Raw genomic sequence first — 14,585 nt, forward strand, 5'->3', positions numbered from 1 at the left:
ACCTTTATCATTTTTTTACTAACAAGTCCATAATAATATTAGAAGATTTGATTGAATAAATAATATATCAACGATTTAATAACAGTTCAACGGTGACCCTACATTCCAGTATTATTCCATAACCACTAGTTGTTGTATATAGATTCATTCAACACGAAATAATAATACACAGGCAACACGTTACCCCTAATGATAGTTACCATTAATTTTTTCTAATTTAATATATCAATCATATATGCAGAATTTTAGTCAACTTTGTAAATTTGAGGGAAAAAGCCATGTGAGTTGATGTTTATTGGAAGTGCTTTATATAAGAAAATGAAAGTCTTGAAGCTTGCATACCTTGAACCTGTGCGTGGCCTTTTAAAGTGAAATGCGCCTGATATCGTAACAGATTATGATGGAACGTATCAAAGCAAAACGAAAACTTAAGAGCGGTCATGTACACGTGCTATCACCTTTAAGTCCCCTGTCATGTACACTCCCATTTACTATCTCTGCATGTCATCAAAATGCTTAGGCTAAGCTTGGGACTATTTCCCTATCTTTTTACCTCTACTATTTTGATCAAAGTGGAATTTATAAGGACATGAATTCAGATGCTAGAAAGAGAAGGATTCTCATGGTCTGCCAAATCATGTCAACTTGGGCTAGTAAGATTGACTTCAATTTTTTTGCCTTTTGCATGCTTACTGTTACTCAAGGATGCTTGAGTGCGAATCAGTGACCCACTAAATTTTCTTTGAATATCAACAGTTGGAACTCAGGACCTCAATCTGACTACACTTCAAATCCTTATTTTCTTTTCCTTTTTATAACGTAATATCTTTGACCAAACTAGACAGGTGGCGGCAATCAACAGAAACTAGTTAAACCCACTTAAAATCTGGCATGAAAAAGGAGATTCTTAGCAATAGCTGCAGAATGAGTTAGTGGATTCCCACCCAACATTTACATAACCTTCTTTTTAAGTTTGGCTGCATCCTTATCTATGTAAAGCAAAACATCCTCATGTGAATAAATTAGTGCATTATCTATGAAGAGTAAAGACTGCTATAACAAAAAGCGAGAGAGTAAACATTACACGAACACCACTTTGAAATATTAAATCAGTTAAGAAAGAATCTGTCTTTAACCCACAAGTACCCGAAAAGGATTCAAAACAGGCAAGCCGAAAAATTTAGCACATGCAACCACAAAAACTATATTGCAAACTTCACAAATAATATCGAAGTTACCCTGAAACATATTGAAGATCTTTGATATGCCAATGAATAAAAAAAATTTAATAAAAAATAATTCTATCTGGCACATAAAACTTGAACAAATCAATTATGATATTACAGTATCAAAAGGCTTACATGATCAGGTAACTGAACAAAGACTTCTGGTATGCTACCATCAATTTGGTAACTCGTCCACTACAGTATCTAGAAACGGGATATTTTCTTTCTCCCTCTTAATTGCATCTCAGAAAATCTCTCACTTTCCATAAAATATTGTGAATCTTAATCAGTTGCCAAACACTCGTATATTTCTTACTCAATCTGCTTGATTTGGGGTGTGAACGAAGAACGAAAATTTTAATAACACCTATAATAACATCAAAGAATATGGGAATGTAAAAAGTTTACAGATAACGGAGCTCTATTTACATGCAAATAGAATACATCCGCACACTTTGCTGCTCTTGTAATTTTGCCTCCACAGAAGAACGAAGACAAATCCAAGCCGTGAAGTAAAACTTCCATGTTAGCACGTGCAAATATATTACGCCACAAAGAATATGAAGATCAGGAGGAAAAGTATCAGAACGGCAAATATCTTTATTAGAAGCCACCTATTTGATGATATTCGGTTGAGATGCCTCAATAAGGAACTGTGAGCTCCTTCAACATTTGCCAATGACTCATCCATGTTGTCATCAATCCTGCCCGTGCAAGTTAGACAGATTTAATGGTAATTGCTAAAAGAACATGAACATCTACAGCTTCGCATACAATAATATTGTAATTTAATCTTTTAACACGTGTCAAAACCATAAGTGGAGGGAAAAAATCAGTACACTGTAGTAACCTAGGTGCCTAATATTTAAGTTAAAGGAGGAAACCTGATAGCAAGCTCCCCTTGATGAGCAACCATTGTTGCCAAATGCGAGAAAATCCCACTAAGTTCTGTGATGGTAGATTCCACATTGTGCAGAGCAGTTGATCTACTTTGAGTATAGTTTTCTTGCCGAGGAACAACCTGCTGCACCATAGACATTTCCATTTGCTGAGATGGAGTGTTGTCCACAGCCAACCTTCGTCTGTATCAGCAATTTAACAAAATTTTGTATCTTAAGTCAGAAAATGCCTACATCCTAGGCATGACTAAAATATTTAAGCTATTCATACCCCAAAAGCAACACCTCAAGAATCAAAGGGTAAAAAGTTACCGAAGAATTACTCCCTCCCTTCCTTTTAGTGTCTTTTAACAATTTTATGTAGAAACCAAAAATGTAATAGATATGTCTCAAGAATCAAAGGGTAAAAATTTACCCCTTCTCTAACTAATTCTCATTCCCTCCATAACTGGGCCCCACTCTCTTTCTCCTAGTGTAGACTTGCCATATTCTAGGCCTTTCAGTTTTCTCAAGAATATTAGGCCCATACGCACCTTATTGATGTCTAGGAGTCCTATCATGTTAGGAGAAGATTTGAGATTGTAACAAGTTCTAAATTGAATGGCCACATCAAATAATTGTCTTTTGTGGGCGTTTCGGTAAATGCCCGTCAATTTATGTAAGCAAATTATCAATGACAGACATCTAAACATCAAAGATATTCAAAGCTTTAAACAGATGTTATGCTACTTGTTTTAGAAAAACTACAGGGGAATACTGCCAAGTAAATTACTCATAGTAGGTGGCAAGATGTTCGTTAAATTAAACTCAATCCAATTAAGATACAAAAACCTTGCATTAAGAACTAAAAAATAGACATTTAAATATTTATTGTTTTGAGTGACTTCAACGGTAAACTTATGACAATCACCAATCAGATGAGTTGTGGATTCAAGAGACAGTGTACAGAAAATAAGCATTAATAAGTTTACAATTGAATACTGCGAATAAATGAACCATATAAAATTTAAAAAAAAAAACTAATAAAAATAACTTTTACTAAACAAATGATTATTCTTGTTGGGCTAGAAGTTTAATTCGTTTATTTATACAACACAGAAAAGACTTGTCAAGCCCACCAAGAGAGAGAAGGGTGTTCAATTAAGTTTGGACCAGAAAAGAAATCCATGCCCTGCCTGTTTGACATAGCCTCCCCTGTCGTGGGAACCTAAATGGTTATCCCCAAACCACAAGCATTATCAGGTTAGCAGTGAAATGGTGTACCAATGTTGCAAGCTATTCCCTAGTGTATTTGGGCATGCTTGTACTGGAAAGAGGGAAAGATTAGTGAATGCCTTGTACCCAATGCCCATCAACACATAACTACATACTCAAAAGAATTAAACAATAAACACAATCGGAGATTTTTAGTCCGTGAGGACCAAATGACAGCCACTTGTTTTTACATGAAGTTATACTTAAAGGACAATTTTTTATTTTTTAGTTTACATAAAATTATGATATATAGAAATGTGAAAGAGGCAATTTTATCTTATAGCTTTAAAAGGAAATTTCGACAAACCTTAGTTGATTGCTAACAGGAGCTCCATTTGATGGTAATCTGCATGAGATATATTGATATATATTATTTTTCAGCAATTAAACTTTTAGTGGTATATCATTTTTTTCATAAAATAAATATACACAAACCCAGCATTAATTATTTACAAATTGGGACGGGATTCAGAAGTGACTTCTTAAAGAAAGACAAATAAATAAATTACACAGTCAAACAACATTATAATTTATAAGCATCATCATTAAACAGAAAATTGTGTTATCACAGTTCATTTAGGCCACACACACATGTACAATGTCAAAACTTGTAACAATTACATTCCAATGATGCCCTAAAGCATGTTAGTGGTAGTAAAGAGAGAAATGGAAACAATTATGAAGTTAAGATATTTTAAGAATGTTCCATCAGGTTTGGCTGGTATTTACTGAGGCAACATACTGAAAGGAAGTTCGGAAAATGGCTAGTAAGGATAATTATCTCCAATCGTTTAAAGCACAGTTCAGAACTTTGGGTTTATGTGATTAGCATGTTCATAGTGCAATATTGAATAGAGTACCCTGGCCCTGGCCTTACATTATTAGGCTTAAGTGTTGAGTCTGACATTCAATTTTCTCAGCAAGGGGAACAGGGATCATCTATTAACATATGGAATATATTGTTCTGCTTCTCTTGACTATCACTGTTCCTATTAGTTATCCAGTGAAGAAAAATATCAAAGTTGTTAGACTATTTCTTTCTGCTACAAAATTTCATGATTTAGTATGTCATTGGGTGCATTAGGAAAGAAATTAAATGTTGATAGTTGGTAAATAAATATTGCTATAAAAATTGATATTTCAGTGGAAATATGGAATTGTAAACCATGTCAAAATGTATAATATTAAACAATAAATGGTCAGACTGAGAAATCCATAACACATCTAAGAATCTACCAGCATCCAAAATATGACAAGAGTATTCAAGAGCAAGAAACTTCTAAATTTTGAAATTTGGATACAGCAACAGCTAACTCCCAACTATTTAGAGAAGCATAGTAACAGTTAGCTCCCATCCCACAGGAGCCAGGTTTTTCAATTTGAACATTGAGACAAATTCCCTAATTTTATTTTACATTATGGAAGTTGGGAAGGATTATTCATGTCGTAGCATAATGAAAAATGTTAAAATTTAACTTGTTAGGGAAAGAAAAATTACTCACGCCGATTCTTGTTGCAGATTCTCATATGCATTCAATGAATTTGACCAAGGTGGCGGCTCAGTAGCCGGCTTTGGTTGATGCTGGAAAGGGTTCTCCCTTGATGCATTCTTGGAAAAAATCTGCTTCCTGCTCTCGTGAGCCTTGATATTCTGGAGCATACATGCACATGCACAATATTAATTACAAGGGAGAAAAAAATATAGTAAGTCATATGATAATTTTAGAAGCCCGGATACATCACACATTACAGGCAGCAGAGTAAGACAGAGTACGGGAAGTAGGGTATATAACACAGTATGGATATATAGAATTTTGGTTCATGTACTTTTAAATTGATGAATTTAGTCATTTGTAGAATTGCCTACATTTTCACAAAAGAACCATTAGCCATGTCCAGATAGTTTTGGTTCTATATAATTGCCTAATATTCACTACCTAACACTACCAGTGTCATTATGCTTCATTTCCATCATTGAGAAACAACATAGCTTCCAACTCTGTTTTATCAAGACACAAATTTGCTAATTAAAGTCCAGCATCATCAAGTGGCCTATTTGCATCTCCACGAACGTTCCATAACCTTGTCTCTCCTCTACTATATCTTAAATATTTCCTAGATAAAAGTTGAACATTAGTAGTATACCATAATGCACATAAACCAAATCCTATGACCTTCAGGAATCCATTGATCCATTGATCCATTGAGAGCCCAACGAGTCCATGCACCACTGCCAATACAAGATGAACCTAACCTTGGCTCAACCAAGGAGCAGCCCAACTTAAGAACTTGAAATGTGATGCCTGGATGTCAGTAGCCACAGAAGCCTTGCTGGATGTTAGTCACTGTCAAGTGCCACCCGTCCTGGGGTGCCAAATTGGTCTACATTTATACAAGGCAGGAAATGCCCCTGTGAAAAGTTAATGCTACCAAGGTTAGGCGACTTACACCCTGACAAGAGAACCACATTTCTTGCCGCTATTTCAATAAATGTCATCATACTGTTAGTATGAGCACCCTGGCGTGACTGTAAAAACAATAAGGAGATTACCAGCACAGTTGGTTGATAACATCAACTGACCCAGCCTTGTCTAACCTATGTCCCAAATGCTTTTAAATAGCTGAAATGTAGACCACAGTTTGGGTACGAGACTTTCTGCCTATACTTTGTTGGGCACTTACCAGTGCTGGACTACCCAGGTAGGTAGCAACCGCCGCGGCTGCGGCAAAAACATAAAACGGTGTTCATACTAACCATGGATAAAATGAAACATAGCATACACAATCAACACCTTCCACAACCTTGTTCAACCTAACATTTTCCAATCCCAAAAGGATTAACTATCTTTTTGCAGCAATATGTATATTAATCTCTCTCTACACTTACAGTATTCATTTACGACACTGGCAGTGGCATCATATCACATCCTATCATATTCTTCTAAACACAAGAAATTGTTTATTACCAATTTTTCAATGAAGAAAACGTTGAATCATGCATTTACTCAAAATAAATAAACAACAAAAAGTGTCATTGATTGACCAACCTCTGTCCTAGCAGTTAAGACATCTTGAAGATGCTTCGTGGCTCCCATGAGTTTGCTCTTCAAGTCATCACAAACCGCGGTTGAATGCACAATCCTATCCTGCGAGTAACTTCCGTCAGCCATGTCCATGTTCTGAATGGTTTGCAAATCGGAGAGAGCCGAATTCAGTGCCGTGATCTCGTTCTTAATCAGCGCAGTCAGCTCCTGAATCTCCACAGCCGGATCGTTGAACATGGACGATTTCCTCGCCAGCTGCGCGAGCCTCGCCACCTTCTGCGAGGTTTCGTGGATCCCCAACCCGATTCGTGAGGCCTTTCGGTTGAATTCGGATCTTGAATAGGAATCCTGAGAGGTGGAAGGAGCAGTCTCGGGTTGACGCGAAGGTGAGGTCCCTCCTCCGATCTTCTTGAGAGTCTCCGACAGTAACCGGAACTCCGACGTGCGGTCACGGTAAGAGGAAGCCATCGGAGACACGTCCGTTCGTTCCAATTCCAAGATATCATGAAGGATGTCATTTCAGTAGACACCTCAACTAACTGAGACCCACTACCATGCAACACTTTATTGGGCCTAGCCCACTGGGCTAATATTTCACACCCAGACCCAGTCCTGTCACTCATTTCAGACCCTTTTCTTTTCTTAGCGACGCGCAGCACAACACAGCCTCCTCAACGTCGCCGATCACCTTTCTTCTTCTTCTTCCTCCTCCTCAGCTACATCCTACGCAACTAACTACTTCTTCTTTGATTTTTGTTGCTCGTCTATTTCTACTATACTCTATATCATTTTTTCTCATTATCATTATCCTTGGAACTTGGAATCGGCCATGATTGATCAAGCATGTGGTAAACCACACTTTGTAATGGTGTTAGAAAAATTAGTTTTCTGAACTCGGTGGCTTAAAGTCACTCGTTATTAACCATAACAAATTGACGTTAAATATTGTAGAAAACTTCTCCTAAATACACAATATAGTATATAAGGAGTAACTTTTTTTTATCAAAGGCATACATCTAGAACAAACTTTCGACAAAATAGGTTGGACTACATAGGATACGAGAAGTATTAGGTAATGGAGCATACAAAGTGGAAACATTAGACGGAGGTTTGATCCCTCAAGAATGCTACAAATTTACATTTTTATTTTAGTTGATGTACATGTAGAAATACAAAGTACCACCATTTTTTCCTTAGTCTTTTATATTTTTTTTTCAAAGAATTTTATTGAGGTTGTATAATTCAATAAAATTATGTTAGTGAAATTTTCTTCAATTATTAAAAGGTTGATCTGACACGATGGATCGAACTTAGCACAACCAGATAATTAAGAAGTTGATCAATCAATCTCAATCAATCTCTACAAAGTCGAATTATTAAAAGGCTGATTGATCAGCTTTGACTTCGACATGATCAGACTATCAAAAGGCTAATAATTAGTCTCGACCTTGACACGGTTGGAACATTGAAAAGTTGAATAAGTAAAACATCATAAAAATATTAAGCTGTTTTTTCAATATTTTCTCAAATGAATTTTGCATTTTTAAACCTTAACATCTATGAGTTTAAGCCATGTCATAAATTAGACTTAGATTACGATATGGTTTATTTTCGATAGAAATGAGCAATTTAATGTTATGTGACAAAAAATCATTTCTCTCAATTCAAACAAACATCAAATGTAAACTTATTTATCTTATAACATAATGAAAGAACAAGACTTTAAAGCGATTAGACACAATTTACGAAAAAAAAATGTAGTAAATAAGATTTTAAAACACGAACAAAATTGATTTCTTGAGGCGTGAGTGATCACTGTCCATAAGGACTTATGCGTGATGTATTGCACAAGTCCCTCAGAAAACAACAAGAACATCTCGAAAAATTCTGAGGATCGTAACTAGCAAGCTACTCTTAAAAGAGTAAGAACACATGATCCCAAAAATATTTATAATAAAAGAAAGAGAAAGAATGAAGAAGAGAAAAGGGAGAAAGAATGCACTGTGAGTGATGATGTTGGAGCATTCTCGTGCCTCTTATTTTTATGCAAGGAAAGAAGCTCAAAAATCCACAAAAAGATGAGAGGGAAAGTGTTGTTCCAGCGGTTCAAAGATGACGTCGGAGACGTGCTGGAAAAGGTGAAAGACCACCTGAAAAGGAGAAAGACGTAGAAAAATCCAATCTTAAGGAGAAGATCCAAGAAAAAACTCAATCTCATAAAAAGAAAGGATTCCGTGGATTTTAATGTTGTTGCATTTCTGCAACATCTTTTTCCCAGTCTCTAGTCTCTGAAATTTTCTACAACGACAACATCTTCCTGAGCCTCCAAATTTTTTTTGCAACGGCAACATCTTAAGTTTGAGCGTTTGATTTAAAACAATATTGATGATCTAATGATTTCTTTCACATGGTTGTCTAAACGCCTTTTCATAAAATTAAATTGTTTTATTTCATAAGGTTGTCATAAATCAGTTTGTTCTAAATCTGTTTTCGTGGTTATCATGAACTGTTAAAATAATGAGTAAGGGCGATATATAAAACATAATAAAAGTAATCAGTAAAAAAAAGTAGCAACGCCATATATAAATCGGTAAATAGACAAAATGTCGAATAATGCAAAATACTATTGCACTTGGTCATTACAAAATCAAACTTAGAAAGTTGAAAGAATTTTCTAATAAAGCCTAAGTTTTTCTATTCTTTGACTAACTCCGTCGACCATCACTTTACAAGCATCCATGGCTGATAGGTCAAGGGTCGTGTTGAGAGTGAGTACTTTTTGAATGGCTATTTCCACTTCCTTAATAAGTAACATATTTGTAAGATGAAACATTAAAATGTTAGTATAAAAGGTACCAAATTCTGCTTCAAGAATCCGTTCAAAACTATCACAAAATGTTGGAAATCTCACGTCGATTAGAGATTAGGACATTCATTATATATAAGTAGGTGCAAACATCACTTCATGAGTCAGTTTTATGGGGTTGTGTTAGACTTAAAGTTTATTTTCTAATATAGTATCAAAGTCATTTAAAGTCTATCATAAGTAATATTTGTTGGGTCTATTGTGTCACCTGTTATCCACGCACGAGTTGTCACTCTCAGTTGTATTGGAGATCCCACGTCAACTAAAAATTAAAATATTAAATTTCAATTATATGAATTAAATGACTAAAGTTTTTTTTTATCGGCACACAAATGACTAAGTATAAGCTGTATATAACTTATAACTGTTATCTAATTTCGTTGGCGTGTTTTTTTTTTTAACTTTGGCTATCATTTTATCTCCTTAAATATATGACAATAGTTATGAATATATAAGAAAGACTTTTATGCAGTTTTGGGAGAAAAATAAGTTGAACTCCAAAAAGACGGTGACATTTAAGTCATCAACAACTATCTCTAGAAGTCCCCTTCTATGGGCTTTGGACACAGTCCATTCACCCACTTGAATTTTCTCCAAAAGATTATTCTCATTTAATATATATCTTTTTCAATTATCAACATTAATATACTCAAATCCCTTAATATTTTCCTATTGAACTTGCGAATGGCTGCTGACAAATGACAACTTTGAATACTTTTAAAAAGGTTAAATTTACATCATACAATTTTGTATACTCTTCTAACTATTGCTTCAATGATACTACTTTTAATTAAATGACAAAATATTTTAAAAATATTAATATCTTATCTTCGTCAAGTAAAAGCTTGTGCTAAAGAAAAAAAAAAGGAAAATTGAAAATAAACTGCTCTTGGGTTGCTTATGAAAAGGATTGTTGGTGAATCAAAATAAGAGATGTTATGCTGATGACGTTTGCATGAAAGATTAGACCAAAGAACTACTCTTATTTCTTTTTATACAGGCCATGCTTAAATAAAATCATTTATTTAACTAGTAGTTGATTTAAGTGCTGATCAAAATATCAAGAAAGAATGTTATTATATAATATAAAAATTGGTCTAATTTGGTAAAAAAGTATTCATATCCTATGAAATTGAGTTTGCTTTTTATTGGCTATGAGATTTTTTGTAAGGTTTAATTTGTTTTGTTTGTACTAATATTATATATTTTAAAATATACTTTATAAAATACTATCCAAATATATTAACATACAATTTATTTTATCATATCAATAAAATTTATCACAGACTTTTTATTTAAATTTTCTTCATTCAAACAATCTTATTTTATATTTATTTTTTCTTTAAGCTAATTAACAAATCCAAATGTTGATGAGAATGAAAAAATGTATAGTGGGTAGAGTTTTTTGGGCAGCATAGAATCCAATAACCATAAAAAGTAGAATGGGATGGAACAAGTGCATGCCACTATCTTCTTTTCTTTTTTCATGTCCTGTTGCATTTCCCTTTCCTTATTCTTTTCAAACCCAAATTTATCTAAAAGCATCCTCTTCACAACCCTCATATTCTACTCTATCTTTTTTCCTCTCTTTTTTTCATCTACAAATTCATCATCCCTAATATGCTTTTCATCTTATCTCACACTCCTCTTCCCTAATTTCCTTCCCCTTTCTCTATTACAATCAAAACCCACTTTTTCTTTCTTCCAATTCCATAACTAAAATATTGGGTAACCTTGTCAAAAAGGATCATTAGGAAAAATAGTATACACCATCATCCATTGAATGTCTCCTTCATCATGACCCTTTTAAGGTTTAGTCAACTAGGCTTATTTAAAAAAAAAAATAGCTTTTGACTTTTAAAGTCTTTTTTATTTAAATATGCAAGCTGGTACAAAATTTTAAAAACTTCTATTGGCGGTGACATGTTAATTTGTTAATAAACAATTTGATTTTAATAAAAATATTATTATTTAATATGCTATTATTAAAATATTCAACATTTCTTATAAGTATAACTATATAGAAAGTGAAATATGTTTTGTAAGTGTTAATTAATGACACGTAACCTTATGGTAAGTTTCAAAATATGCATGAACTTATTCCACAATAGCTATAGCTGGTTGTTTAGGTTCTCTTTAAATTATGTGGACACACACATAGCCACCGTTGACTATAGAAGTCAAACAAATACCCACCCCATCTTTGGGTGTATGTTCAACTTCCCATTATCCTCAACTATTTAGAAAGATAAATGGATCAAAATACCAATGACAATTCTTTGGCAAAGGGGGTTCATTTCATCACTTTGCTTCTGCTTTGAATATAACTAGTATTTTATTATAATTCTTTTAAATTACAATTCTCGTTATAAAACATAATATCATGTAGTTAATAAAAAAAATTAGATATAAAAACAATAATTAGAGATAATACAACTAAAAGACAAATTGATAAAATATATATAAAAAATTATAGATAAATTACTATAAATTGATAGACCGTGTTACAACATATAAAATTTTATTTAAAAATATAATATATTTATTATATATTTTTTATTTAAAATAATAACAAATAATATATATGTGGGTTGATGGGTCTGGATCCGATCATGTAATTAGTGGATCGTTGTTTGGACTCGATTATGACTTGATAACAACCTCAGTAGCCTGCGTCTGAGGTTGTGACATGTAAGGTGATGAGTATGGACCCAATCATGTAATAAGTAGATCGTTACTCGATCTATAATATCAGATGGTGTTACTTGACATACGTTAAGAATCCCAAATTAACTAATTTTAACTAGTCCTAATGACTCAATAAATACAGAATCAGAAAGAATATGTCCAAGTTTATCAATATATACGAAAGAAGTACCAACAAGAATATCATCTTTACACATTAATTGATGTGCACTCACTATTAACAATATTCAGATGTTCTAACATAAGGTAAACTATCCCTTCTGTCTGAAACTATATGTAATATATATATATATATATATATAATTATTATTGTATAATTTTGAAATAATTATAAGAGTCTAATATCACACAATAATGTTGAATGGGACACCCATTACCCATGCTTGTCTTACTCTCCAAAACCAAAAAGAAGAACAATAATAATTAAAAACCATAGCTCTAACACACTTGAAAGGATGATGTTGAGACGAAAACATTAAATTAGTAGAGATAGGAAACAACATAATTAATAATATTGAATACTAACTGGTGTGGGACTAAGAAGATTGAAAAGAAAGTGGTGATGAATGAAGGGGTAGCTAGTGTTTAAAATCTAGACATCTAATCTTGTTTAGCCGACTAATGATGTCAATGTTTATTTATTTGTCCCAACTCCAAAGGGACTTCTAACTATTAGGTTATTTGTTGAATTATGAGGAGTCCTTGGGTAGAAGGAAAGAGGAATCTTGTGAAACTAGATTCCCTCTACTCTACTCTACCCTATATATTACAATTGTTTCAACTATTTTATTATATAATATTTTTTAAAAGATCTCATTTACCTATTTTTTATCCTACCTTAAATAAAACCACTCACACCTTTTTAAAAATTAAAATAAATATTCACATATTTTAATTTTTAAATAAAATGACATTTCCATCTTTTAAATTTTTAAATACATATATATTTTTTATATATAACATTCGCCCCTCATATTATAATAAAATAACATTTAATTTTATGTTATTTAAAAATATCTTGTTGACTATAATTTTAGTGAAAATTTTAAAATAAAAATATATTTTTTCTTATACCAAAAATTGAGTAGTTTAATTATATTAAAAATATCACAACAATTATATGTCACTTAATGACAAATTGTGCAATAAAACTAACAAAAAAGTATATTTTTAAGAGAACATTATTTTAATATAAAATAAGTGAATTGCTATATATGATTCAAATTTATTAAAGTATTATTGTTATTATTCAAGTTTGATATTTTAAAACTTAAATTTTCATAATTGTTTTATTAATTTAAATGAATAAATTATTGTTTAAATAAAAAAAAAGAAAATGTCACTTTATTAAAATCATAAAGTATCAGTTATTAGAAATATATAAAAATAAATTTCTATTTTAAAAAAAAAGGTTCATGTATGGAATTTTTATATTAATTTCTAATACCTATTTCTAACTTATAGATAAGTTAATTTTAATTTCTTAAGAAAATTATATATATATATATATATATATATATATATATTCTTCTAAATGTATCCTTAATGTGTACTGGCTCAACCAATTTTCTTCTTACTTTTATCCCATTTATCACGTCATTCCCTTCATTACATAATTTTGAATTCAGAAATTTTGTACCTGAGAATTTTGTCATCCACCTAAGGGTACATGTAGGTCAAGAATGAAGCACTGTTAACGAACACAGTGAGTTACGAAGCTTTTTGTTTTTATTTATATACTAGTTTAAGTACTATACTGTTGTAATTCAATATTTGTACTTTGACTAGTTTTGGAATAACTACTTTATTTATTTTTCAATGTAGCCATTCATTGTAATCACAAGAGGTGCCTATGCACTTTGAGTTGAATTTAAGAGAGAAATTATAAGATGATAGCGTATTATTTATTTATTCATGACCATCTTTACATGATGATATAGGTCACTGCAAGTCAATTAAATACAAGTCTTAAATAAGAAAGTTTCTACAATCTTATGAGACACCAATGAAATTACATTTAGGACATGCATTTTTGTAATTTTTATTTGAACTAATCCAAAAAAGACTAATTTATTAATACTTTAAAAATAATAGTATATTAAACAAATTGATATTGGATGTACCAATATGCAACTTCGAATGTGAATTTTTTATGTTTTGTTTTGATGAGGAGAAAGTAAAAAAGGAGAAGAAAAGAAGAAAAAAGCAAAATTATTGAATTAACGGAAAGAGAATGGAAAGTAAAGAAGAAGAAAATGAGAAGAGAATTTTTTTATTGTAGATAACTTTATTGATATGACAAAAAATTAAAATTAATTAGAAAATATTATTATTTACTAAAATACCCTTAGTCTATTTTTAAAGAAAAGTATGAATTAAAATTAAAAGGTGATTAATTAGGAGGTTGTTATTTTATAAAAGTCAAAATAATATTAAAAATTAAAATTCAATATATTGAAATAATTAATTACAAATCATGTAAAAAAGATTCCATGTACCGATTAAAAAATTAAATTATAATAAAAAAATTCTAAAATGAAAAAACTGAGAAATAAAGATTAAATTGAAAGAAAATTTAATAGGATAACTA

The 14,585-nt window shown here is 31.8% G+C and overlaps 1 protein-coding gene across 4 annotated transcripts; it reads right to left on the reverse strand.

Annotated features, from left to right (window-relative positions):
- Window positions 1–1,306: 1,306 nt before the first annotated feature.
- Window positions 1,307–7,357, reverse strand: SYP31 (syntaxin of plants 31). Of its 4 annotated transcripts, XR_016514542.1 has the most exons (6): window positions 6,427–7,357; window positions 4,882–5,030; window positions 3,687–3,725; window positions 3,231–3,332; window positions 2,111–2,308; window positions 1,307–1,930 (listed from the first exon to the last, which is right to left on the reverse strand). XR_016514542.1 is itself a non-coding variant. In XM_068633354.2 (5 exons), the coding sequence occupies exons 1-5, from the start codon at window positions 6,889–6,891 to the stop codon at window positions 1,771–1,773; spliced, it is 1,011 nt and encodes a 336-aa protein (XP_068489455.1). In that variant the 5' UTR covers window positions 6,892–7,357; the 3' UTR covers window positions 1,307–1,770. The 4 variants fall into 4 exon arrangements, 1 of the variants encoding a protein (XP_068489455.1); XR_016514543.1 differs by lacking the exon at window positions 3,231–3,332 and having other exon boundaries at window positions 4,882–6,099; window positions 6,427–6,980; XM_068633354.2 differs by lacking the exon at window positions 3,231–3,332.
- Between the last annotated feature and the right edge of the window lie 7,228 nt (window positions 7,358–14,585).

Source organism: Phaseolus vulgaris, chromosome 8 (genome assembly GCF_051622355.1).
Source record: "Phaseolus vulgaris cultivar YP4 chromosome 8, ASM5162235v1, whole genome shotgun sequence".
NCBI lineage: Eukaryota > Viridiplantae > Streptophyta > Magnoliopsida > Fabales > Fabaceae > Phaseolus > Phaseolus vulgaris.

What these genes read in the sequence shown, in the direction of transcription:
- SYP31 (XM_068633354.2), bottom strand. Translation starts at nt 6,891, where the DNA reads ATGGCTTCCTCTTACCGTGACCGCACGTCGGAGTTCCGGTTACTGTCG. An exon ending in AATCTGCAACAAGAATCGGC is followed by an intron (nt 3,726 to 4,881) that starts GTGAGTAATTTT and finishes TATCTCATGCAG; the next exon opens with ATTACCATCAAATGGAGCTC. An exon ending in CCTGTTAGCAATCAACTAAG is followed by an intron (nt 2,309 to 3,686) that starts GTTTGTCGAAAT and finishes TTGCTGATACAG; the next exon opens with ACGAAGGTTGGCTGTGGACA.